Source organism: Bos grunniens, chromosome 20 (assembly GCF_055505025.1).
Source record: "Bos grunniens cultivar Pamir isolate PY7600 chromosome 20, Bosgru_T2T1.0, whole genome shotgun sequence".
NCBI classification, from domain to species: Eukaryota; Metazoa; Chordata; class Mammalia; order Artiodactyla; family Bovidae; genus Bos; species Bos grunniens.
The window spans coordinates 67,802,903-67,830,893 of NC_141184.1; the positions used below are offsets into that span (position 1 = coordinate 67,802,903).

Below are 27,991 nucleotides of genomic sequence, written 5' to 3' on the forward strand. Positions count from 1 at the left end.
TGAAGAATCTGCCTGCAATGTAGGAGACCCAGATTCGATCCCTGGATGGAGAAGAAGGGAATGCCTACCCACTGCAGTATTCTTGCTGGGAGAATCCCATGGACAGAGGAGGCTGGTGGGCTACAGTCCATGGGGTTGCAAAGAGCTGGACACACTGAGCCACTAACACTTCAGCATACGCTTACAATGACAGTGGCGGCTCACATGTCTTGAGTGTGTTTTATCTTGTGATATAACAAATTATCCCCAAACCAAGTGGCTGTGGAATGCAGGTGGCTTGACTGGGCTCAGGCTCCCTCACGGGGCGGCAGCGGGATGCTGCCGTGGTCATCAGGAGCTTTGAGCGAAGCTGGAAAGTGACGGAGCCAGGATGTGAACCTGTACCTTTCCGACCCCAGAGCCCACTCAGCAGTGCCTCCAGATGATGAACTGTCTCATGGTGATGCCTGCATTGTGTGGCGCCCAGCATTTTCCAGCTGGCACGAGATTTAGTCCTTCTCAAAGGGTGTTTTAAGGTTGATAGACACCAAAATCTGCAGATTTCTGTCTCCTTATAAGTTTGCTTCTAGTTAAAAAGGACCCTTTTTATTGAAACACAGTGCTGTTTAACACTTAAAGTGATTCTTGACGAGAGATGGCCCTGCTCTGTGCAATCTCCAGTCCATTAGGCTTATTCCCCAAAGGTCTGGGCACCTGTTTTGTGGTTCAGACTAGTGGTCTGCTGGCAAATGTTTCACAGCCAGTCCCAGAAGGAAAAAGTGCTCTTGAGTTGTGGTGTTTGCCAGTTTCCATGGTGTACGTCATCCCTCCGGGGTAGATTTCAGGCTTCCACTGTGATTGTGCTAAACGTGGAGCTGGGAAGGGACATGAACAGTTGGTTCTCACGAGCTACCTCCTGCACACCTGTGGTTCCCCAATCAGCCCCTCCGGTAATGCTATTCAACCACACTCCATCATGCAGAGAATTAAATGATTGTTACACTTGTTCAATTCCCTTTGGAATTCAGTGAGCTGGGCTCTTAGGGTGTCAGTCATTCTGGAGTTCAGTGACCCTTGGTTACCCTAGAACCAGCCCCCGACCTGCTCCAGTCCCATCTGAACACATTTTAATCTGCTTGTGACTGGAGCCCCACCCCGCCTATACCAGGCTTTGTACCAGCAGCTGTGGCTGCTGGGAAGAGGCTGCAGAGCAGAGGTGAACAGCACAGACAGGTGCCAGCTGTCTAGGGCTGAACCCACTCCTGCCACCCACCCCCACCAGATTGGATGGATGAAATGCATCAATGGCTATAAAGTGCTTGAAACAGGACTGACACAGCGTGGTGTGCTTCAGTGGCGGTTCCCATCGCTGTTGTCACTGCAGTGGTGACTGTGGGATGTGTGAGGACTGAGCAGAGCTCCGTGGCCGCTCACTCCTGCCAGTTCTGTCGACAGTTTGTCCACTGTCCCCTTTTTCTTCATTCAGCTCACGGGCAGTGAGGCCCACGCAGAGATGAATCGCCTGTGATCTCCACCCCCAGGACCTCACATTCTAAGTGGGGAAACAAGACCATCACTGCCAAGTGTCACTGTGCATTTTAGATGGGATGCTGTTGTGTGGGCAAGACCACCGGGGCACTGTGGAAGGAGGCTCAGGAAAGCCTTGAGAGGGCACCTTAAGCAGAGCTGGGATGATAGAGATGAGGATGATAGAGAATGGGCTTTCCAGGCAGAGGGTCTCCCAGAGCAGGAGCTTGGGGCAAGAGGGTGAGAGATAGTGGAGCATTTGCAAGACTGCAGGCTACATGGGGTGGGTGGGATGTGGAGGTTGCTGTGAGAGCCAAGGCCAGGAAGGCAAGGAGAGGCCAGACTGGGGAGGCCTTGAATGTCCAGCTAGGGGCTTAGGCTTCAGCAGGAGGCAGCAAGCAGTGTGCCAGCCTCTGGCCCTGGGCAATGATGGTCCATCGTTCCCACCATCTGGGGCCAGAAGGGAGTTTCACTGTAGAAGCTCGGCTTCTTCCCATGGGCCTGGCTGAGCAGGCTGGACGACATCTTTCCCCTCCTCCCAGGTACCAGGGCAAAGAGGGCTGGGCCCCAGCCTCCTACCTGAGGAAGAGCAGCGGGGAACCCTTACCCCCAAAGCTGGCCCCTGGCTCACCCACCCACGTGGGCGTCCTGGAGCTCGACGGCGTCTCCCGGCAGCAGAACTCGGTGGGCCGAGAGAAGGAGCTGCTTAACAACCAGAGGGATGGCCGGTTGGAGGGCCGCCCTGTGCCCGACGGTGACATCAGGCAGAGTAAGTGGCACCCACCTGGCTCCCAGAGTCACGGCAGGCTCTGTGTCCAGAGCTGCTCACAGGCTGTCGCTATCCCTCACCCTCACAGCAGCCCTGTGGCCCTCCATCCTGTAGATAAGAAAATGGGCTCACAGCCCCAGGTCACTTGTTTCCAGATCATCCCACCAGCAAGTTACAGAACCTGAGTGGAGAAATGTGGCTCTCCTACTCAAGCTGTGGTTTTTCCACTGTCTCATGATAATCACCAGACCTCCTGTTTCTCAAGCCCCTACCGTGTGCCAGGAATGTTATAATCAGTCTTACTAATCCTTCATAACAAACTTTGTAGGACTCACTGCTTTTGTTTTACAGGTTAGGAAGCAGAGACATGAAGTGGTTTGTCCAAAACCACCCAGATAGTGAACAGTGGGACTTGAACCCACAGCCTTCTGACTCAAGGGCCAGTGTTCTCTCTGCAGGGCCTCATTTCTGAGCCTGGGGAAGAAAAAATGGACCCTTGTGTTGGGTTTACTCCAAAGATAGTTCTTTACTTAGCTTGCTTTTCAGAACTTTGTTGTATATATTTTACGACTGAATGTTCCCAGCACACCTGAGAGTAGATTGTCTGGCCACATCCCATTGGCCAGACTTAGAGGATGAGATGGTTGGATGGCATCACTTACTCGATGGACATGAGTTTGAGCAAGCTACAGGAGTTGGTGATGGACAGGGAAGCCTCGTGTGCTGCAGTCCATGGGGTCACAAAGAGTCAGACACCACTGAGCAACCGAACTGAATGAATTGAGTCCCGTGCCATTAGCTAGCTGCAAGGGAGTCTGGGAAATGTCATCTTTATGTAGGCAGTCAAGTGTCTGGCTAAAATTCTGTTGCTATTTATTCTAATAAGAGACAGAGGAAATGGGTATTTAAGAGTTTAGCAGTCTTCCCCACACCCCAACTGACAAACCACCCCTCTGTGTAGACTCAAACTAAATCAGCTCTGGCAGCATGTGGGGTGCCTTCCTCAATAGTCTGCCTTTAGCCAGGAGCATTGGCCCACTGCAGAGTCATCCTCTTCCTGACCCAGAGCAGGAGCAGCCCAATTTCAGAGGAAAAACCCCTGAAGTCATCAATCCAGGTTTGTTTGGCTCTGTTTATGCATTATTTAATTTGGGTTTGCTCCAGAGCAAACAAAGACAGGGGCAGTAACATTAATGCGTCCCTGCCACGTGCCAAGAGGCAAGCCTGTACTGCTGACTTTCATCTCCACCAGTACCTCCAGGAGGCAGGCATTATCCCCACTCCTCAGAAGAGGGCTGCATGGTTCAAAGTCACATAACTTGTTGCCTCCCACCTCACATTACACTTGTTGCCTTTCCTGGAAGGCTTTCCGTCGCTCCAGGACTCAGAAGCATCCCATTGCTAATAGAGAGTCCTGGACCCAATCTTCGTGGCCCCGCCCCCATCAGGCTTCTCCCACAGGAAGGGTCACAGCTGCTCCCTGACGCTTGTACAAAACATGATACCTCATCTCCTGCAGGAGAGGTTGGATCTGTCATGGTGTCCACCTCAGGGATTATGTTCATCGTTTGTGAAACAAGATCTTGTCTCTTTATAGGATCACCCAAGATGAGGCAGAGACCCCCTCCTCGCCGGGATATGACCATAGTAAGTGGACCCTTGCAACTGGGGAGCCAGCCCCCGACCTAGGACTGGACCCCAACACTCACCTCGCGCTTTCCAAGGATGGGTTCTTTTACACAGCAGCCTTGTGAAGCTAATCCCATTGACAGGTGGAAGAGCTCGGGTCCAGGGAGATCGCACAGTTGGCCTGTGGCTTTGTGACAGTTAGGCCTGGTGTGTGCTCTCTGCCTCCTGAGCGCACTCTGCGTTGTCGTAAATGAGTCTTCTCCAATAAGGTGACTTAAGACTGAAACAGAATGAGGGACACATTTCTCTTTTGGTGCCATTCTGGCATTTTACTCTCATATTCCATTTTTAATTCTTAGGTACCTCTTTAAGCAGTACCGTGAAAAACGGGCCTCTCGTTTTTAGTGTCTGCCATCTACGGAGCACCTACTGGGTGCTAGGCAGTGTGCTCATGTTTCACTACGTGAAGTCATCGAATGCTCAGGGTGACCCCACCAGGTAGATCCTGTTATTATCCCCATTTTACAGGAGATGGAACTGAGGCTCTCAGGAGGGGATGGGCTTTGCCCAAAGTCACACCAGTGTGTCTGACTTGGAAACCTGTGTTCATTTCACAACCCTCGCTATTTCTTAGGTTCAGAGAGTATTGTCTTGCACCTGATTTTCATGACTGTGGGCAAATGTCCCAGGTTTTTTCTTATCACCCTAAAGCTGAAGGGTTTATCTAGAAGATTGATAGTCATTGATCCCCTTTGTTTTGTCCCTTAGAATCCAAATGGGCCCACCAGCACCCCTTTAAGGGTGATTGTGTGCCCCTGTCCCTTAGCCCCTCATTCAGCACTGGGGAATGGAGTTATATTGGATTTAACACTGTGTTTAATTGTACCAGCCTCGAGGTCTCAACCTGCCCAAGCCTCCCATCCCACCTCAAGTGGAGGAAGAGTATTACACCATTGCCGAATTCCAGACGACCATCCCTGATGGCATCAGCTTCCAGGCGGGCCTCAAGGTTGAAGTGAGTAGACCTGGTGTTCTTTTGCCTACTTGTGATTCTTTTTCTTTCTCAATTTTTTTTTTTTTGGAGTGTAGTTGACTTGCAATGTTGTGTTAATTTCTGTGGTACCAAAAAGTGATTTGGGTTTATTGGGTTGGCCAAAAAGTTTGTTCGGGTTTTTGATAACATCTTACAGAAAAACCTGAACAAACTTTTTAACCAACCCAAAACTTACATATATTTTCTTTTTCATGTTCTTTACCATATGGTTTATCACAGGATATTGAATATAGTTCCCTGTGCTATCCAGTAGAGCCCTGTTGTTTATCCATACTGTATGTAGTACTTTGTATCTGCTGACCCCAAACTCCCAATTCATCCTTCCTTCTACTCGCCCTTCCCCTTAGCAACCACAAGTCGGTTCTCTATGTCTGTGAGTCTATTTCTATTTCGTAGATGAGTTTATTTATGTCATATTTTAGATTCCACGCATAAGTGATATCATACCGTATTTGTTTTTCTCTTTCTGACTTACTTCACTTAGTGCAATAATTCTGTGCCATCCATGCTGCTGCAGTTGGCATTCATTATTTATGAGTGAGTGGTACTCCATTGCATCTCTACATGCACACACTGTATCTTTATCATCTGTCACTCATGTGTCAGTGAGAGGCACTCCATTTTATCTCTGTGTGTGCGCACACTGTATCTTTATCATCTGTCACTCATCTGTTAGTGAGTGGCACTCCATTGTATCTCTGTGTGTGCACACACTGTATCTTTTTCATCTGTCATTCATCTGTCAGTGAGAGGCACTCCATTGTATCTCTGTGTGTGCACACACTGTATCTTTTTCATCTGGCTCTCATCTGTCAGTGAGAGGCACTCCATTGTATCTCTGTGTGTGCACACACTGTATCTTTATCATCTGTCAGTCATCTGTCAGTGAGTGGCACTCCATTGTATCTCTGTGTGTGCACACACTGTATCTTTATGATCTGTCAGTGAGAGGCACTCCATTGTATCTCTGTGTGTGCACACACTGTATCATCTGTCAGTGAGTGGTACTCCATTGTATCTCTGTGTGTGCACACACTGTGTCTTTATCATCTGTCAGTCATCTGTCAGTGAGAGGCACTCCATTGTATCTCTGTGTGTGCACACCCTGTATCATCTGTCAGTGAGTGGTACTCCATTGTATCTCTGTGTGTGCACACACTGTGTCTTTATCATCTGTCAGTCATCTGTCAGTGAGAGGCACTCCATTGTATCTCTGTGTGTGCACACACTGTATCTTTATCATCTGTCAATCATCTGTCAGTGAGTGGTACTCCATTGTATCTCTGTGTGCACACACTGTGTCTTTATCATCTGTCAGTCATCTGTCAGTGAGAGGCACTCCATTGTATCTCTATGTGTGCACACACTGTATCATCTGTCAGTGAGTGGTACTCCATTGTATCTCTGTGTGCACACACTGTATCTTTATCATCTGGCACTCATCTGTCAGTGAGAGGCACTCCATTGTATCTCTGTGTGTGCACACACTGTATCATCTGTCAGTGAGTGGTACTCCATTGTATCTCTGTGTGTGCACACACTGTGTCTTTATCATCTGTCAGTCATCTGTCAGTGAGAGGCACTCCATTGTATCTCTATGTGTGCACACACTGTATCATCTGTCAGTGAGTGGTACTCCATTGTATCTCTGTGTGTGCACACACTGTGTCTTTATCATCTGTCAGTCATCTGTCAGTGAGAGGCACTCCATTGTATCTCTGTGTGTGCACACACTGTATCATCTGTCAGTGAGTGGTACTCCATTGTATCTCTGTGTGCACACACTGTATCTTTATCATCTGTCATTCATCTGTCAGTGAGAGGCACTCCATTGTATCTCTGTGTGTGCACACACTGTATCTTTATCATCTGTCAATCATCTGTCAGTGAGTGGTACTCCATTGTATCTCTGTGTGTGCACACACTGTATCTTTATCATCTGGCACTCATCTGTCAGTGAGTGGCACTCCATTGTATCTCTGTGCGCACACTGTATCTTTATCATCTGTCACTCATCTGTCAGTGAGTGGCACTCCATTGTGTCTCTGTGTGTGCACACACTGTATCTTTATCATCTGGCACTCATCTGTCAGTGAGTGGCACTCCATTGTATCTCTGTGCGCACACTGTATCTTTATCATCTGTCACTCATCTGTCAGTGAGTGGTACTCCATTGTATCTCTGTGTGCACACACTGTATCTTTATCATCTGTCATTCATCTGTCAGTGAGAGGCACTCCATTGTATCTCTGTGTGTGCACACACTGTATCTTTATCATCTGTCATTCATCTGTCAGTGAGTGGTACTCCATTGTATCTCTGTGTGTGCACACACTGTGTCTTTATCATCTGTCATTCATCTGTCAGTGGTACTCCATTGTATCTCCATATGGGCACACTGTATCTTTATCATCTGTCACTCATCTGTCAGTGAGTGGTACTCCATTGTATCTCTGTGTGCGCACACTGTATCTTTATCATCTGTCAGTGGACCTGTAGGTTGTCTCTACCCGTTGGCTGTTCATAGTGCTGCAGTGAACACTGAGGTGCTTATCTGTTTGAGTTAGAGGTCTCCCTGGATATGTACCCAGAAGCGGGATTGCTAAATCATTTGGCAGGTCTACTGGTTTTGTGAGGAATTTCCTTACTGTTTTCTCATGGCTGCACCAATCTATATTCCCACCAACAGTGTGGGAGGGTTCCCTTTTCTCCACAGCCTCTCCAGCATTTGTTATTGTAGATTTGTAGATTTTTTTTAATGATGGCTATTCTGACCCATGTGAAGTGATATTTCATTTTCGTTTTGATTTGCATTTCTCTAATAATTAGTGATAGTGTGCACCTTTTCATGTGCCTGTTGGCCATCTCTGTGTCTTCTTTGGAGAAATGTCTGTTTAGGTCTTCTGCCCGTTTTTCAGTTAGCCTGTTTGCTTTTTGTTGTTGAGTTGAATGAGCTGTTTATTTATTTTAGGAATTGAGCCTTGTCAGTTGCATCATATATAAATATTTTTTCCCAGTCTGTGGGCTTTTCCTTTAGTTCACGGTTTCCTTTGCTGTATACAAGCTTGTTCTACTTGGGATTCTTGGTATAGCCACCATCTTCTACTTCTGCATTTTTAAAATTTTGGTAACAGCTTTATTGAGATATAATTCACATACCATACAAGTCAGTGATTTAAGGTATAAAATTCAGTGGTTTTTTAGTATAGTTAGAAAGTTGTGCAACCATCACCATAATCAACGTGAGAGCAGTTCATCACCCACATAAGAAGCCCTGTGCACATTAGCAGTCCCTCTCCATTTCTCCTCATTCCCTCTCAGTGCCCCTGCCCCAGCCTCAGGTAACCACTTCTCTGTTTTCTGTGCCCAGAGACTTATCAATTTTGGACTTTTCATATGCGTGGAATCATATACTTTGCGGCCTTTGTGACTGACCTGTATTCTGTTTTGATCACCTCCTTCCCTACTTGCCTCTTCTCTCTCTTATTTTTTCTTCTCTCCCATTTCTCTTCTCTTTCTCATGGGGTTAGAGCTTGAACGGAAGTCCATAAGTAACGGAGAAGCAGTTAGGTGCCAGCCACAGCACTCAGCACCTTGCAGGCTGTGTCTCCCTTAATCATATTATCATTTATTCTTATGAGGCAGGAATGGTTCAATCCCTGTTTTTCAGATGAGGAAGTTGTGGCTCAGAAAAAAGGTGCTATTCAAAGTCACACAGCCAAAAGGTGACAGAGTCAGGATTTGAACCCTTGTCTGTCTCCGGATTAGAACCAGACGTATTGACAGCCTGCTGGTTATCTGCCCAGTATTTGAGGATCTCAGGAGGATGGAGACCGTATCTGTTTTTTTACTTCTGTAACCCCAGAGCTAGCACAGTGCCTGGCACATGGTGGATTTGCAATAAATGTTGTTAAATCAATGAAAATCCATCTCCCCGCTAGCCTCCTGCTAATACCCAGAAAACCAGGGAATGTTTTCCTCTTCATTCTCGCCTCTAACCCTGTCTGGTCCGCAGTAGGTACTCAGAGAGCCATTCCTTTGTGAATGCACATTGGAATGAATGACAGGTACAGAGAGTGAACAGATGATTATGAGCCAGTACATGAGTGTGGTGTGTGTCCTAAGCGTCTTTTTTTTGGCCATGCTGGGGCTTCCCTATGCCACGTGGGCTTCTCTAGTTGCCATGTGTGGGCTTAGTTGCCCCACAGCATATGAGATCTTAGTTCCCCAACCAGAGACAGAACCCATGTCCCCTGCCTTGGAAAGCTGATCTTTTTTTTTTTCTTCTTTAACTTCTTATTTTATATTGGGGTGTTGCTGATGCTGAAGCTGGAGCTCCAGTACTTTGGCCACCTGATGCAAAGTTCCGACTCACTGGAAAAGACCCTGATGCTGAAAAAGATTGAGGGCAGGAGGGGAAGGGGGAGACAGAGGATGAGATGGTTGGATGGCATCATTGACTCCATGGACATAAGTCTGAGCAAACTGTGGGAGATGGTGAAGGACAGAGAAGCCTGGTGTGCTGCAGTCCATGGGGTCACAAAGAATAGAGTCAGACAGGACCGAGCGACTGAACACCACCACAGTTGATTAACAAACAATGCTGTGACAGTTTCAGGTTAACAGTCAAGGGACTCAGCAGTACATATGCATGTATCCACTCTCCCCCAAACTTCCCTCCCATCCAGGCTTGGAAGGTGGATTCTTAACCACTAGACCACCAGGGAAGTCCCCTAAGGGTCTTCAGTCCCTTTTCTAGACCTCTGAAGCACCCACCATTTTTCCCCAGCTCCAACTCTGCCTGCCTCCCTCTGTCTTCCTCTCGCGTCCCGGGACAGTGGCCTGGTGAGCCCTGGAGGAGCTGCTTCCCGTGCCTCACCCAAGCTGCTTTACGCCCTGTGTTCTTCAGTCCATGCAGGCATCAGAGGGGCTGTCTGAAGTGGTATTTAAAGAACCTGAGTTGAAGCCTCTCAAACTTATTTTTATAAAATTCAAATCCCAATTCTCACAGAGAAACTGAGGGGACAGTAGAAGTACCTCCAAGACTCTAAAAGGGTCTTTATCTACTCCTATTATTTTTCTCCCAATCTGTTCTTACTAACTTCAAGTCCACAGAGCAAATTCTCAAGATATCCTGCTTGGGTTTCAAGATAAATTCTATGTCCACTTCTCCCATTTTGCTGTTGCAAAACATGTACTGATGTTCTGGTGTGAAACATACGCCTGTTCCTTAACATTGTTCCACATCAAGGGCTGTTCCTCCTCCCACTACTGATCAGCCTTATTTTCACTGCTTTCGTCTGAACCCTTGCCCCACCTCTCTTGCTCTCTCTGCCTTTTGTTGTTCAGTCACCAAGTCATGTCTGAGTCTCTGTGACCCCATGGACTGCAGCACGCTAGGCTTCCCTATCCCTCTCTGCCTTTAACCTAGCTCTTAGCCCACTACCTGCTTTCTCGTGGAAAGCACTCAAGGCCGTTCTTTGAATGGAACTTGGCATATCAAAATCCAACTTATTCTTCATATCCCTGCCTCATCTGGGAAGCCTCCCTGGGTTCACAATGGTGTCCCTTCTCTACCCTTTGGTAGTTTCTGTGGGTTTGTATGGGGTTCCCAAGTGGCTCAGTGGTAAAGAATCCGCCTGCCGACACGGAGGCATGGGTTTGATCCCTGGGTTGGGAAGATCCCCTGGAGGAGGAAATGGCAACCCACTCCAGTATTCTTGCCTGAAAGGTTCCATGGACGAGGAGCCTGGCAGGCTGCAGTCCATAGCGTTGCAAACACACACGTATGCACGATGGGTCCATACATTTCAGTCCTTAACTGAGGGCAGGCCCTTATCTGTGTCCAGAATGCTTTCTTGTTTTAATCCTATTTTTGGCTGTGCTGGGTCTCTGTTGTTGCACACGGGCTTTCTCTAGTTGCAGCAAGCAGGGAATCTTCCCAGACCAGGGGTCAAACCTGTGTCTCCTTCATTGATGGGAGGATCCTTAACCGCTGGACCACCAGGGACGTCCCATAATGCTTTCCTGGCATTATGATGAGTGAATGTTATCCTCCCCCATTCTTCAGGGATTGACTTTTGAATTCCGGTCGTCTTCCCTTGGCGTGCTGAACAGATTATTCCATTCTCTTCTTGCGTTGACCGTTGCTAGCCAGGTGCTGCTATCACCTGTTCCTTGTTCTTTCTCATTAGCTGTCATTCCTCTGATTTTCTCAGGAGCTCCTCACTGTCTTTAAAATGCTGGCATTTCTCTACAGCATGTCTAGGTACCTTTCTTTATTTTTATCCTGATCAGTATATGGTGGATCTTTCCAATTGTAGGACTAGGAGATCTATAAAATTTCCCACTTGTACGTAATTAAATATTGACTATCTTTGCTCTTTTTATTCTTCCCCTCTGGAATGGTTATGAAACGGTATGAGAACTCCATGTCGCTTAACTTTCCGTTTTTTCATTTTCGTCACTTTGTTCTGCATTCCTGGCGTATTCTGCTTCATCTTTTAGTCCATTAATTGTTTTTTTTTTTTAAACAATTCAGTCTCTTTATTATTTTATTTCAGCAATTATCATTTTTATTTCCAAAAGCTCTTACCAATTCTTTTTCATAGTTACCTGTTCATGTTTCACAATAGCCTATTCTTTCATGATTTCTATACTATTCTTTATCTAAGAATATTAAATGTGTTACTGTTCATGATCTCTTTCCTCAATGTTAAATCCTTTGCAGTGGTGTTGGTATTTATTTCAGTTCTTTTCATGGTGTTAGTACTTGGGCTGTACAAAAAGAGGCGACAGACAGTCAAAAGCCCAGCTGGGGAGTATCTCCAAGGGGCTGGTTGACTTCCAGTGGCTTCAGGGCCAGATTAGAGACGATGAGCAGTGTCATGTCTCTGACCCAAGCTTACCTTTCCACTGTTTCCACTTGTGAGCAATCACTTCGTTCTCTCCACCTGCTTTACAGAAACGGAGTGGAGGGCACAGAGGGGTCAACCAGCGTGGTTGCTTCTGCCCTGGTATCACGGGTAATCAATCCCCAGTGACTTCCCCCCGGACCTCACTACTCCCAGATTCCACCTCCTGGAAGCCTGGCAGGCCGTTTGCGGCAGAACTCCCGTAGCATTCCTGGGCCACTGACCCCACTTACAGCTTCCATCCATTAGTGATTCCTCACAATTCCTGGTCCACCGACTTCTTGTCTGCCTCCTTCTGAGCTTGGCTTTGTGTTCGTTTATTCATTTCCTGGCTTTATTGCACTAAAAGAAAACTGCTGTTCATTCCATCTCCCATCTTGAAACCAGAAGTCCGCTTTGCAAATTATAAAAGTGTTTTGCTTTTTTCCCCAAGAGTGCTGAAAACCATGATAAAACCTTTTCCTTTAAGACGAGGAGTTTCCAGGATTTTGTGCAAACACACACCACTGTTTGAGCATGCCAGCTAACAGGACATTTGCTGATAAGTACCAGCACTCATTGGCTTAGAACGTTACAAAATCCACCAGGGAATCCCAGACACTGTGCTGATGCTGAGGGCTGACTGTGTGCCATAGGTAGTGAGTGGATCCCTGGGGTTTTCTGGGGAGCTGGGGAGTCTCCCTTCAAGGCCCCAACCCCACTTCAAGCAGACCCATTCCCCTTTCTTGTTTCTGGCTTTTATCCTGTCTGCTTTTGCTCAAGCTGAGCCAATAAATAGCTCACATAGCCAGCATTCTTTTCCAGAAGCACAGATGTAACCCATCCTTGAAACTTCTCTGCTTTATTGTTCTATGATGTTGGCATAGGTTCTGCCAGTGGTGACTTGAAGGACTCAGGTGAGAAATAGTTGTCTCTGAAGTTTTTGGTTTAACCAGGTAGTCTTCTCGTAACATGATAAACACTGTTATCCTTTGTTTTCTTCTCTTTCAGTTTTGCTTCCTGGTTCAATTCAACACCATCTTAGTTTCAGAATTCATTAATGGAAGCACAGCATTCTAGCAGTGTAGCTACAGGAATAGCTTAGTTCTTTGTGTGGTCTATGTATCTTCAAGACATGTTTAACTAGTGATGATATGATGATACAGGCACTTGTCTGTGCCAGATCCCTTATATCCTGGATAACCAGTCTTCACAGAAGTCCCAAGAGGTTGATGATATGTTTAGCCCATTTTATACATGTGTTTGAGACAAAGAGAGGTTAGGTAAATGTCCAAAGTTACATATCTAGGAAGTGGTGGAGGTAGGATTTGAGCTTAGATCTCTCCTGTTTGAAAGTCCATGCTCTTTTCTTTCATCTCCATTCTTGTGATTTTGCATTTGCTTTTACAAGCCAACCTTGGAGATACCGCAGGTTCAGTTCCAGATTACCACTATAAAGCCAAATTACAATAAAGCGAGTCACGTGAATGTTTTGGTTTCCCAGTGCATATAAAAATCGTGTTGGAATTCCCTGGTGCTCCAGTGGTTAGGGCTGTATGCTTCCACTTCAGGGACTGTGGGTTCAGTCCCTAGTCAGGGAACTAAGATTCCACATGCCAAACAGCAGAGCCAAAAAAAAAATGTTATGTTGACACTACACTGTAGTCCATTAAGCATTATGTCTAAAAAAATGTGCAGACTTTAATTTTAAAAACACTTAATTGCTTAAAATAATGTTACCAGCCATCTGAAACTTCAGTGAGTCATAATCTTCTTGTAACAATGACATCAAAGATCACTGATCACAGATCACCATTACTTATATGATAACAATGAAAGAGTTTGAAATATGATGTTGTTCAGTCACTAAGTCCTGTCAGACTCTTTGCAGCCCCATGGACTTCAGCCCCCCAGGCTCCTCTGTCCTTCACCATCTCCCTGAGTTTGCTCAAATTCATGTCCATTGAGTCAATGATGCTATCTAACTATCTCATCCTCTGCTGTCCCCTTCTCCTTTTGCCTTCAGTCTTTCCCAGCATCAGGGTCTTCTCCATGAATTAGCTATTGGCATCAGGAGGCCATAGCATTGGAGCCTCACTTTCAGCATCAGTCCTTCCAATGAATATTCAGGGTGATTTCCTTTCGGATAAACTGATTTGACCTTCTTGCAGTCCAAGCAATTCTGAAGATCCTCTCCAGCACCACAATTTGAAAGCACCAATTCCTTGGCACTCAGTCTTCTTTATGGTCCAACTCTCACATCCATACATGACTACTGGAAAAACCATGGCTTTTACTATGTGGACCTTTGTTAGCAAAGTGATGTCTCTGCTTTTTAATATGCTGTCTAGGTTGGTCATAGCTTTCCTTCCAAAGAACATACGTCTTTTAATTTCATGGCTGCAGTCACTGTCCACAGTGATTTTGGAGGCCAAGAGAAAATCTTTCACTGCGTCCATTTGTTCCCTGTTTGCCATGAAATGATGGGACTGGATGTCATCATCTTCATTTTTTAAATGTTGAATTTTAATAAGCTTTTTCACTCTCCTCTTTCACCCTCATCAAGAGACTCTTTAGTTCCTCTTCACTTTCTACCATTAGAGTGGTATCATCTACATACCTGAGGTTGTTGATGTCTCTTCCAGCAATCTTGATTCCAGCTTGTGCTTCATCTAGCTCAGCATTTTGCATGATGTACTACTGCTAAGTCACTTCAGTCGTGTTTGACTCTGTGTGACCCCATAGACGGCAGCCCACCAGGCTCCCCCGTCCCTGGGATTCTCCAGGGAAGAACACTGGAGTGGGTTGCCATTTCCTTCTCCAATGCAGGAAAGTGAAAAGTGAAAGTGAAGTCGCTCAGTCATGTCCGACTCTTAGCCACCCCATGGACTGCAGCCTACCAGGCTCCTCCTTCCATGGGATTTTCCAGGCAAAGTACTGGAGTGGGGTGCCATTGCCTTCTCTGATGATGTACTCTGCATATAAATTAAATAAGCAGAGTGACAGTATACAACCTTGTCATACTCCTTTCCCAATTTTGAACCAGTCAGTTGTCCCATATTCAGTTTTAACTGTTGTTTCTTGACCTGCATACAGAATTCTCAGGAAACAGATAAGGTGGTCTGGTGTTCCCATCTCTTTAAGAGTTTTCCAATTTGTTGTGATCCACACAGTCAAAGGCTTCCCTGACGGCTCACTGGGTAAATAATCCACCTGTAATGCAGGAGACACAGGAGTCGTGGGTTTGAACCCTGGGTCAGGAAGATCCCTTGGAGGAGGAAATGGCAACCCAGTCCAGTATCCTTGCCTGAAAACTCCATGGACAGAGAAGCCTGGTGGACTACAGTCCAAAGGGTGGCAGAGAGGCAGACAGGACCGAGCAACTAAACACAGGCACACACAACAAGTACGCAGTCGAAGACTTCAGCATAATCATTGAAAAAGAAGTGGATGTTTTTCTGGAATTCCCTAGCTTTCCCTGTGATCCAAGGAGTGTTGGCAAATTGATCTTTGGTTCTTCTGCCTTTTGTAAACCCAGCTTGTACATCTGGAAGTTCTCGCATACAGATGAAGCCTAGCCTGAAGGATTTTGAGCATAACCTTGCTAGCATCTGAGATAAGTGCAATTGCACAGTAGTTTGAACATTCTTTGGCATTGCACTTCTTTGGGATTGGAATGAAAACTGACCTTTTCCAGTCCTGTAGTGAGAATGGCCAAAATGTGACAGGAAGATATGAAGGGAGCAACTGCTGTTGAAAAAATGGCACCAGTAGACTTGCTCAATGCAGGGTTGCCACAGACCTTCAATTTGTTTAAAAAAAAAAAAATGCAGTATCTGTAGAGCACAATTGAGTGAAGCACAAGAAAACAAGGTATGTCTGTATTCACAGTAGCTCGTAGCTTCTCTCTAGTAAGTGAAAACTACCATACGTGATGATTAAGAACACAGATACACAGGGACTTCCTGGTGGTCCAGGGGGCCTGGGTTCCACCCCTGGTCAGGGAACTAGACCCCACAGGCCGCAACTAAGCGTTCACATGCTGCATCCTGCACGCCACGACTAAGACTCCGTGCAGTCAAATAAATAAATAAAAGTAAATTCTAGAAAAGGATAAATTAAAATTACCTTTTAACAACAACAAAACTAAAAAGAACAAAAATGTTTAGAGCTTCCGCCACGGTACATGGTAGAGTGTAAGCTCAGCAAACCCTCCCTGATGTATTAGTTTGATTGCTGTTCTGTTTTCATTCGCTTATGTACATACTTAGAGTTTAAATTTATGGATGTGCCAGCAATGACTTGTACACCAAGAATCACCTGTAATCATCACCAGAGCTAGCATGTGTTGGTAAGATGCTGGCCACCTGCACATAAGAGACTTCCATTTCTCATTACCCTTTCCTGGAGAGACTCCAATGGGACGTGTTAAATATCTGCCTGCCACGTGCCTGCTGCGCTCCCAGTGCTCTCCCCTGAAGTTGAATTACTAGTAGGTAGCATTTGCCCTCCTTTACCAAGCGCTGCTGCACATTCCCTTCTGTGGTCATCATGGAAACCCTGCTCGTGGGCATGATTGTTCTTCCCCTCCTCTCTGTTTTGTGGCATGGCGTCTCAGGCCCGGGCCTGAGCGGGGCTGTTCAGGCGGCCAGAACCAAGCCCAGCCTCTGCTCCTGCGCTGGGTCTGTGGCTGCCCTTCCTCTGTGGTCTGGGCAGCAGAGCGCAACAGCAGAACTGCACCCACAGCCCTCTGCCTCAGGGGTTTCTCACCTCAGGCACCATTTCCCTCCCCCCGCCCCAAGCAGGGTCCACTTTCCAGGGCAGGGCTGGGTTGTGGTAAAGACCCAGGCTCTGGAGCCTGCTCCCCAGCCTTAGACTCCCACCTCCACCCCTGATATTCCGTGTGAGCCTCTGTGAGTCCTTCAGCTCTCATGGGGCTCAGCTCTGCAAGTGGACAATGGCGTGAAAATCCCTGTCTTCTCGGGTGGCTGTAATGATTAGTCAGCTCTCCTGTGCACAGAGCCTGCTGACGTATTGCTGTGTATTCGTTTGCCCTCGCTGCCCTCACCAAAGACCACAGACTGGTTGGTTTAAACAGCAGAGGTGTATTTTCTCATATTCTTAAGGCTGGATGTTCAAGGTCAAGGTGTCAGGTTTAGCCTCTTCTTGGTTCACAGCCGGTCACTTCCCCGGGTTCACACGTGGTCTCCCCTCACGCTGGATGTTCTGTGTCCTAATCTCCTCTTAAAAGGATAACAATTCACAACCCCACCCCAACGACCCTGTTTTAACCTAATTACCTCTTTAAAAGCTCTGTTTTCAAATATAGTCACGGTCTAAGGTAGGGAGGTTAGGGCTTAGTGTGTGAATGCGGGGCGGGGGTGGGAGGCGCCTCAATGCAGCCCATAATATCGAGCATGTACATTTTTCACCCATGTGAATTCAGCCACATGGTTCTAAACAAAAAGGAGACAGGAAACATAAGATCTTAAATAATATGAGTGATTCTACCCACCATTCCAGTCAATAAGCCAGTCAATGAGCCTGTGTCCCAGAGGGATAGAGAGATGAGAGGGGGGTCTGTTAAACTTCCATCAGCATCAGTTCCCCTGTATCCAAACAGGAGCGGGTGTGACTCCCACAGTTAACGATGCACGTTTTTCATACACCATGCCTGTAAACACCAGCCAGCATCTTTGTCTGGTGCTCAACCAAAGGAGCAATGATCAAGGCTAGTTTGGGCTGTACTGGGGGTTTGTCTTGAACCACTTCAGAATTTTAGCAGATGCTGCTGGTGGACTGCCCTGCATCCCCGCCCCCTGACTGCTTCCCACCCCCTATGCTCGCCTGAGCGCACCACCCCGAAAGGGGGGAGGTTAATGTCCAGGCGGTGGGAGGACTAGGAGTCAGGAGGTCAGTGTCCCCACCCCGTGTCTGATTCTGCACTGTCTCTCATAGGGTCCTGTTGAATTAAGCCCCGCTGGCCTAGAGCCTTCAGAGAAGGCAATGGCACCCCACTCCTGTACTTTTGCCTGGAAAATCCCATGGATGGAGGAGCCTGATAGGCTGCAGTCCATGGGGTCGCTAAGAGTCGCACACGACTGAGCGACTTCACTTTCACTTTTCACTTTCCTGCATTGGAGAAGGAAATGGCAACCCACGCCAGTGTTCTTCCCTGGAGAATCCCAGGGATGGGGGAGCCTGGTGGGCTGCCGTCTCTGGGGTCGCACAGAGTCGGACACGACTGAAGTGACTTAGTAGTAGTAGTAGGCCTAGAGCCTTAACCTGTTCCTAATTGGCCCTCCCTTTCCTCACTTCCGCTTCCTGGAACCATCTCTCAAATTACCTACCTACACCAGAGTTCATGTCTCAAGGACTGCTTTTTTGAGGAATCCTAAAGTAGACAAGCACCTACCCCTGTGTAAGATGTTTCTTATACACAGCAGTCTCCATAGATGGTCCGCCTGGTAGATACAGTCTGGGAACCTGCCGAATGTAAAGTCTCTGATTGTAGAGCCTCAGTCGCACGTGGGCTCTCCCGGCCCACCCTGGCCCCTGGCCCTGCCTCCATTCTTACTCAGAGCTTTCCTCTGCCCTCCCTTTCAGGTGATTGAGAAGAACTTAAGCGGCTGGTGGTACATTCAGATTGAAGATAAGGAGGGATGGGCCCCAGCGACCTTCATTGACAAGTATAAGAAGACTAGCAATGCCTCAAGACCCAACTTCCTGGCTCCATTGCCCAACGAGGTGGCACAGCTCCGGCTGGGGGACGCAGCAGCAATGGAAAACAGCTCGGGCAGTGAAGCCAGCGGCCCCTCCCGGCCCCTGCCCGACGCCCCGCACAGCGCAGGGGACTCCGGGACGCCGTGGGCCAAAGACTGGAAGGGTGGTAAGGAGGTGCTGAGGAAGGCGTCTTCAGACACGTCTTCGTGTGCAGGCTACGAGGAGATCTCAGACCCCGACCTGGAGGAGAAACCCAGCCTCCCTCCCCGGAAAGAATCCATCATCAAGTCGGAAGAGGAACTGCAGGAGCGGCAGAGGATGGAGCAGTTCAGGGGTTCCTCACCCAAGCCACCTGGCATGATCTTGCCAATGATCCCAGCCAAACACGCCCTGCCAGCCCGGGACAGCAGGAAAGCAGAGCCCAAACCTGAGAAAAGCAAGTTGTTCCAGCTGAAAAATGAGACAGGGCTGGAGTGCGGCCACAGAGTGCTGGCCAAGGAGGTGAAGAAGCCCAGCCTGCGACCTGTCTCCAAATCCAAAGCTGGCCTGCCGGAGGAGAAGCCGGAAGCCGTTCCCCAGAACCTTTTCTTGAAGTCCAAACCTCAGGTTAGGCCAAAACCAGCTCCTTCCCCCAGGACAGAGCCACCTCAGGGCGAAGACCAAGTGGACATCTGTAACCTCCGGAGCAAGCTCAGGCCTGCCAAGTCCCAGGAGAAGGCCTCTGTAGACGGAGAGAGCAGCCACCAGGCGGGAGGAGGCCAGGACGGGGCCTTCATTCGTGGCTTCCCTCCAGGGGAGGGGCCTGGCCGTGCCCAGGACAGGACGAGCAAGCAGGAGGGGCCCAGCCCAAAGGAGGCGCCCTGCAGAGCCCCTCCAAGGCCAGCCAAGACCACCGATCCTGTGCCCAAGGCCACGCCAGTCCCTCTCCAAGAGGCATCCCTCCAGAGACCTGTGGTCCCACCTCGGAGACCGCCACCCCCCAAGAAAACCTCCTCATCATCTAGGCCCCTTCCAGAGGTCAGAGGTCCACTTCCAGAGGTCAGAGGGCCTCTTCCAGAGGTCAGAGGGCCCCTTCCAGAGGTCAGAGGGCCGCAGCGGGAGAGCAGTGAAGGCAAGGCAGCTCCTGCCCCAGGCCGGGCCCTGCTTGTCCCCCCGAAAGCCAAACCTTTTCTCTCCAACTCCTCAGGGGGCCAGGATGACATGCGAGGCAAAGGTGGGCTGGGGCCACGGATGATGGGCAAGACGGGAGAAAACAAGGAGAAAGTGGCTGCAGGCCCCTTCCCCAGCACCGACGGCCCGAAGGACTTGTACGTGGCCGTGGCCAACTTTGAAGGAGACCAAGATACCAGCAGCTTCCAGGAGGGGACGGTGTTCGAGGTCCGGGAAAAGAACAGCAGCGGCTGGTGGTTCTGCCAGGTCCAGAGTGGGGCCCCGTCCTGGGAAGGGTGGATTCCTTCCAACTATCTCAGAAAGAAGCCCTAGCCGCCTCCTCTCCTGCCTGGAGGTCTTGCGTGTCCCTGCTGGCTTTACCCACATATTTAATATGCCTCTTAATTTATCATCCTCCACGCAACGTCAAAGGAAGGAAGAATGGAATACTGTGGTTTCTTTCCCGCTGGAGAGTGATCCCTCCCATCATAGCATCCCCTGGAGGCTTCGAGGCCACACCCCTTTCTCTTGACTCAACATCCCTGCCTTAAGGCCAGTGGCATTCCTGCCCAGCAGCTTGCTGCCCACCCAGCAGTGGGACCCTGACTCTCTGAGGCTTCTGGGACCAGAACCCATCATCTGGAGAAACTGCAGAAACGGTTTCTCGTTGCTCGGATCAGACAGAGTCCTAAGAATGTCCCCAGCTTCCTACCCAGTTCGTTCATGTCCAGCGACTTGATTCACTCGCTTCCCAAATGCCTGGTCCCAGAAAGAACTTTCTCGTGCAGAAGTCGGCTCTGTTGCTGATCCCAGGGAGGTGTCCTCTTGCCCAAGGCCTTAGGTCCCCGGGCCTCTCAGGTTCAAGCAGATGCAGCTGCCCCAGGCATGGGGCCTGGAGGCCCGCCCAGCCGTCCTCCCTTCTGTGCTGGGACCGTGATCAGTTCTAGAGGAGTGCAGCCAGCTACAAGCATGCTTCACTTTCCTGCTGCAGACTCTGGTCCAATCCAATGCATTTAAACAAGAATCCCCAAGGCTTTTGGGGGGCCTTTCACTTCTGCCTCCCTAGTGCCAGAATCTCAAAGTTCGTTTGAGAAAGGGGACCCTTCACAGGCCACACCCCCTGGGAACTCCTCTTTGCTGAGTAGCTAATTGGTGCCAAACGCTGTACTTGGCACTTTCCCTTCATGTGGAGCCCTCACAATAACCCTCTCTGATCCAGTGTACCTGTTTTATAGATGAGGAAACTGGGGTTCGGTGTGCCCAACGGCACACTAGCTGGGAAGAGGAGGGAAGGGGGTGTGAGTCTAGGCTGGCCTGACCTCCATGCCTGTGCCCTGTGAGAGCCAACCAGGCGGGGGAGAGGGAGATACCGGTGGGCTGCCATGGGTGTGTGTCAGGGGGCCACATGGCTGCTCCTGCTCCCACCACCCCTCCAACCCCTTGTGGCATCTGCTAAAGGCTGCCCTGAACCCCCACAGCTGCACCACCCAGGGGCTGCCCAGCACCCTGGTGTTGCCACGGAGCCCTGCTTCCTGCTCTTGTGCTTGTGCCCCCCGGGGGATAGAGCTTATGAAGCAAGGGGAGCCAAGGTGGTCTCACATGCCAGTCCCAAGGGGCCCCAGTGGCTCAAGGGCCAGCGACTGGATCTCCAGCAGACTGAGCAGAGTTAAGCAGTAGCCCCATAGCGGAGCCCAGGGGCCAGGCAGAACCTTCTGTCTCTCTCTGCTGCTGCTTCCTGCTGCTCTCTGGTTCTCGAAGAGTAGTTTTCTTCCTTTTCTTTTTTTTCCACGCATTCTCCCTCTCTGTGGTCTCGTGGGAAGGAACCCAGGGCAGCCCTTGCACCCATTTGACTGATGTGGTTCACTGAGGCACACAGAGGCACAGTTACACTACAGAACAAGAATCAGGACCCAGGGTTTCTGGCTCCTAGCCCACAGCCTGTGGCCCAGGTTGCCTGGGCTGGGGTAGGGCTGGGGAACGACGTGAGAGGGCAGCACACACCCTATCCCCCCCTTCCCTGCAGGACAGGAAGTAGCCCCGTCCTGCCCCAGAGGCTCTGACTCAGAGCCGTCATCTGCTGCCATGCTCTTGTGGCTTCCTGGGGGCTGCTCGCAGTGCCAAGGACTGATGTGCAGACAGTCCTCTACGCTCTCCCCCGACTCCCGTCCTGCCCCCCGCCCCCACTGCCACGTGGGCTGTGGACGCTGCTGCAGGAGAAGGAGCCTCCCCTGATCCACAGTAGCATCTTTATTCCTTCCTTCAGCAGGTCTGTACATCCCACACCCCAGAGTCTGGGGCAGGGCTCCAAGGTTCCCTTGCAGCACCCGCTTGCCCCTTGGCCCTGTGCCCAGAACTTTGCAGGGGTGAGTAGCAGCCAGAGGCAGGAGAGAGAATGGGAGAGGGCCACCCACCCTCCAAGGTCACCTCGTCTTGGGGGAGGCCCCGTAGCATGTTTCCCTGTTTTTGACCCACGTTGGTTTAAACACCATTTGTGAAGCTGTTATGTAGGATTTGACTACCTTTCAAAAGACAGAACTCTCAATTTTTTTTTCCAATTCTTTCTCTGCCTTCATGAAACTTTTCACTATTTTGTGAGAGCCTATGTGCCAGGCGCTGAGTAAAGACCAGGCCGTGGGTGGCTCCATGCCTGGCTGTGAAGAGCTTGGGTTCTTGTGTGCGGATTCCACTGAAGGGGTTTGTCATTGACCTCATCTCCTCCTCTGAGGGGTCAGCTAGGTGGGAAGGACAGCTTCTCCCTTTTCCAGGGCAGAAAGTTTTCCCTGCACTTGAAAGAATTCGCCTTTTTACTATTATTCTGACATGAACTGAAGGTACTAAAGCCACACTCCTCTCTCTTCACCATTCTTTCTTGAGGATGCCTTTGTAGCCTGGGTCTTGTCTCTCCAGCTCTTCCTATCGCAGTGACAGCACTTCCCCAGGTAGCTGCAAGGGGTGGTCCCGGTGGCCAGGGGCGCTCCCTCGCTGTCCTCCCCTGGGGACCTAGGTTTACACCATCCAGGACTGTAGCCACCACTCTGTGAGCCTTTGCTGGAACAAATGCAAACTTCCTGGACCTGGAGTCACCACCGTGGCACACGTCATAGGAATGGCCTGGGGCCGTAGGAGTATCTGCCGTGCCGAGCGCCGGGCAGGTTACCGGTGCTCAACACTCCCTCCTTTAACATCCTCTTCGCTTCAACCCTGTGAGGTGCATAGGGTCAGCCCCAATCTGCAGTGAGAACATTGGGGTTCAGAGGATGAAGTCACATGCCCAGCATCATCCAAACAGTGACCAAGCCAAGACTTGAATCCGGGAATTTTTCTCCCCAGGGCCCATGACCTTTCCTCTGCCATCAGCAGTGAAATGTTGATGTTGCTTTCAGGGAAGCAGTGACCCTCCCTCTTAATTTAGATTTTTCCTCCCCGGCCCCACAGTCACACACGTCAGTAGGTCACAGGCCAAATGCCAGTCCAAAAAAGGCAGGTATCCTTGGGATGGCTATCTTATCTTACATCTTAGGGTAAGACTACAGCTCGTGGTAACACTAAATCTTTGGGAAAAACAGTTTTAGGGCCTAAAATAAGCCTTTGCTCAAGTTTTTTACTCTGAATTTATTTGCCATTTGATGGATTTATGTCCCAGTCTCAGGATGAGACTTGGGGAGAGCTGGGCTGCAGCTGGAGCCCTGCCAGGCTTCCAGGAGGTGTGTTAGGCGTCAAAGCCTCTCGCTGTGATTGGTTTCTTAGGCCAAGTTCTTGGCCTTAAAACATTTCTGGGCACACTGGGGATTTCCTCATCAAATAGAATGTAGGAAAACAAACTTGCCACATTAAAGGACCAGTGCCAAATCTCCCCAGTTTGGAAGGCCCTCTGCTTAGGCTGAGAGATGGGACAGTCTAGTATTCATTCAGTTTGTACTCAGTGGGATGGAGAAGAAATGGCTCCTGCCCTCAAATAGCTGGCAAGTCAACATCAAGAACAGGCGCGTGCGTGGCCCGGCTCAGCTCCCATCCTCTGTTTGAGTCTCGGGCTGCTCTCTGGGAGGTCTCGCCCTTCACTTTGGGCTGTGACATTGGACACAAAACAGCCTGAGTCACGTGTGGCAGTCTTGTCCCCTCCTTGATTTTCCAGGCCCACCCTTCAGGGCTTCTGCTGCAAACAGCCATATATGACATAGACCAAAGATGACCTATCGTCAGACCGTGGGGCCTGAAAGAGGAGGAGACTGGCTGGCACTGAGGCCTGAGGGTGCAGAGAGCCCTCCCGTGGCCTGCAGGAATTGCTCCTAACTTGGCTAAGCTTCTCACGTCCAGATGCGCCTCAGCCCGTGAAGATCACAGAGCTGTGGAGCTGCAGGGTTAAATCGAATGGGCTCCAGAGTGGCCCAACCCCAGATTGTACCATCCAGCCCCTGGGGGTAACATCGGCTTTCTGGTGCTACCTTGCCAAGTTCTCAAGCCACCCATTGTGTGCCAGCATCCTACCTTCTCTGCCACTTCTATCTATACTCCAAAGTCAGCCTTTTTGGCTCCACTCGGGGACAAGGGACTCAACTTCTGTTGTCCTTAAAGAGACCAAACCCAGTGCCACGGCCAGCATCCTTCACTTCCTGGTCTTTATAAACATACAAAAGGAGGTGCCCCTGCCAGGCTTACTACAGCAATAAGCAATCCTAACACAACTAAAGGTGTCCATATTTTATCCCGGTGTGTGCCTGTCTATGCCATTGTGCCCAAGAAATCGTTAATAGCCAGCCCCCTTCATTCTCAGGGGGTGATGACACAATGGTCACCTTGGCTACAACCCACATTTCCTGCTTCAGGAAGCCACCAAGTAACTAGGATGTTTCTGGCATGTCTCCAGAACAGTGGGCACTGACAGCATTGCCCACCACCTGGTGTCTGCTCCCAGGATGATGCTGGAGGTCTCTGGGTATCTCAGTACTCCTCGTACCCGTGGCAAGCTGACAAATTCTGGTGGTGTTTTTTGTTTCCTTTTCACACACACACACAAAAACACATGAACATATATAATGTGAGGGGGAGGGGCGATGAACAATGAGTTAGCTGTAGCATGTATAAACTATATACTTTACCATTAGACTTTTCTTTCTTTTTTTTTTTTTTTTTAATAAAGAGTGCTTGACTGGTTTCAAGCTTCATTGTGAAGATGTGTCTATGGATTTTATTTGGCTGAAGAAAGGGTGAGTAGCTTTGTGCCCTCACGTCTTGGCCTGGATTCGAAGATCAGAAAGCAGAAGCCTGTGTGAGCTCGATTTGGGCATTGCTTAGAAATAGGGATGACTTCTCTCTGGGCTTTTGTGCACTTTGATTCTTTTAACTGCAGTATTCAGAAACCAAGAGCAAGCTTCCTTGTATTTGCTGGGTCTCCTCCATCTTGGCCCGGTGTCTAAAGATGGAAAACTTTATGTGTTCAGAGAGCTTGGACCTCTCTCTGGTATTGCCTGCTGATGGACAGGGAGGTGGTGGGTGTAGCCAGGGTTAGGACTGCCCAGGCCGCTTTCTCCTGGGAGGCGGAGAGCATTGCCTGTTGGACTTTCCAAAGGGCTGAGCTAAGGAAAACCAACCACCAGTATGGAGCCTCCTCGGTCCCAGGTGAATCTTTAAACAAAAGGACGTGACCACCCACCTTCCTAAGAACAGAAGAATGGAACCAAGCAGAGCCCCTGCAACAGAAGAACTTCAAGGGGGAGTGTTTATATACAGTATTCATCCCGCCTTGGAGGAAACAGTCTAAAGCTGTGATCTTCTGGTGCACCATAAGAATCATCTTTGTTCATATATTAAACTCTGTTCCCATAAGAAAAGTCATTATGTGGTTTACCCCCTGCTCCTTCCCCTCCCCCCCGCCAAGGAGCATTTTCTCCCAAATCTCCCAAACCAGGAGGGCTTAGTCACAAGAGCACAACTGCTAATGACCACGGCATGGCTTCCCAGGGCAGGTGCGCAGCGGCCCCACAGCCTCATGGCTTGGGATGGGAACTGGTCAGGAGTTACGACTTTGTCTCTCAGGGGTCTCTTACCATTCCCCTCCTTCAGGTCTGCCTTGGCACTGGCATACTCACCAGTCCTCCTCTCCTGTTGCAGGAATGCCATGCCAAGCACGAGCCTGCTCACCCACAGCTGCAAACACTCCAAGGGGTCGTGGTGAACTCGGGGGTAAAGCTCGTATTGAGGGGCCACTCTTCCCATTCCTTCTCTAGTTCTGTCCATCTGCTCCAGGTGTGACACCTCGTCATCTTGGAACCCCCATGCCTCCCAGTCACCAGTTCTCAAATTTTGGTGACCAGAAGATTTAGTCAGGGGGCTTGCCAAAGTGTGCATGCCGGGGCTGCAGCCCCTGAAGGTCAGAATCAGCAGGAATCTGCATCCTTTAAAAGTACATTGTGGGGCTTCCCAGTGGTTAAGACTGCGTTCCCAATGCAGGGGGCCTGGGGTTGATCCCTGGTCAGGGAACTGGATGCCACGTGAAGCAACTAAGTGTTCACGTGCCACAACTAAAGATCTAAGGTCCCACGTACTGCAGCTAAGACCCGGTGCAGCCAAATAAAAAAGTTTTTAAGTACATTGTGAGGAAATGGTCTGCATGCTGCACTGTGAAGAAATGTCCAAACTCAGCTGCTTGCCTGGCATTGTATAAGTGTTCAAAAATGGCGCGTCATACTAATGTGATCATGTCACCATTATTTTTCTGAGCATTTGCTGTGTGCCAGGCCTGGGGGCACATTGCCTACACTTTCATTTCATCCTCAGAATGCTCCGTGAAGTAGATACTGCATTTTACACCTGTGAAGGTGCTAAATTTCAGGAAGGTGAAGACACTGGCTGAAGGTCTTGCATAGCTAGGACATGGCATGTCTGACCCTAAAACTGACTTTTTTACCCCATAATATGACTCCTCCCAAATGCTAATCTAGGCACATTTCTTATCCTGATGTAATTCTTTCCTGGATTCAAAATCATACTCAAGAACTACTTTCTGTTTCCAAAACCTAAAGCTGCAATTAAGAGGAAAGGCCTACTTTTTGTTGAGTACATGCTATTGGCTGGTTGCGAGCCTGCGTGCTCAGTCGTGTCCGACTCTGTGCAACCCCATGGACTGTAGCCCACCAGGCTCCTCTGTTCATGGAATTTTCTAGGCAAGAACCCTAGAGCAGGTTGCCATTTCATGTTCCAGGGGATCTTCCTGACCTGAACCCACATCTCTTGTGTCTCCTGCCTTGGTAGGTGATTCTTTACCACTAGTGCCACCTTGGCTAGTTACCTTGTACGTATTGTCTCTTCAATCTTCACTGCAATTCTTCTAGGTCAGGATTATACCCATTTTATAGTTGAGCTTCCCTGGTGGCTCAGATGGTAAAGCGTCTGCCTGCAATGCGGGAGAGCCGGGTTTGATCCCTGGGTTGGGAAAATCTCCTGGAGAAGGAAACGGCAACCCACTCCAGTACTCTTGCCTGGAAAATCCCAGACAGAGAAGCCTGATAGGCTGCAGTCCATGGGGTCGCAGAGTTGGACACGACTGAGCGACTTCACCTCACTTATAGATGAGGAAATTAATAGTCTGAGAAATTGTTCACAGATTGTCACAGCTAATATGAGGATGACCTTGGATCTATAGCTCCTTAATAGAATAAATCTATAATTTTTCCATTCAGCATTTTCTAAAGTGTGCTCTCCAAAACAAGTGTCAACACATAATGAAATAAGTGTCCTGTGAACACATTCATTTGAGAACTGCTTGGTAAAATTAAGTTATTCTGTTTTTGTTTGGTGTGGGGGTTCTTCATTTTATTCTGTTTTTTTGCAGAACTTTTTGAAGCTCCTTGTGTAAAACCATGTAGTATGACTATCTGAGAGGGGGTTTATTTATAGCTAATTCTTCAACTGTACTAGACTGAAACCACAAAGCATCTAGCAAGAGTACTATTTCATGTCATAAATGCTGGAAAAGGTCAAACTTTACATTTCATCTCTACCTTGAGTTCTGAACTCAAGCTGATCCCTCCTAATTCCAGCTGGAACTCCACCCCTCCCTGCAGCCCAGGCTTCAGTGCTGTCACTCACAGCATTGTGATTACAAAGTATTAATACTTCATTGAATGGAGCCATGAGATTCAAGTCTTCCTATTTGCTATTGGTCTAACTTGGAGCTCTCCAAGTGGATTTCCCCATAGCAAGATCACCACTCAAGTAGGAAACTTCAGAAAACAGCCCCTGGAAATGGAATTTGTTTTCTAGCTCATAAAC

The 27,991-nt window shown here is 48.9% G+C and overlaps 1 protein-coding gene across 2 annotated transcripts in view; it reads left to right on the top strand.

The window, feature by feature from the left end:
• The window catches only part of SH3PXD2B (SH3 and PX domains 2B), a 123,392-nt gene extending 98,500 nt beyond the window's left edge, over window positions 1-24,892 (top strand). Inside the window, exons 10-13 of one of the 2 annotated variants that reach the window (XM_086362200.1) lie at window positions 2,049-2,275; window positions 3,873-3,922; window positions 4,794-4,919; window positions 18,458-24,892. In XM_086362200.1, the coding sequence (XP_086218326.1) occupies window positions 2,049-2,275; window positions 3,873-3,922; window positions 4,794-4,919; window positions 18,458-20,056 (2,002 nt within the window). In that variant the 3' untranslated portion in view covers window positions 20,057-24,892. The remainder of the gene's footprint in view (window positions 1-2,048; window positions 2,276-3,872; window positions 3,923-4,793; window positions 4,920-18,457) is intronic. The other variant, XM_086362201.1, reaches the window with a different exon arrangement.
• Window positions 24,893-27,991: the final 3,099 nt, after the last annotated feature.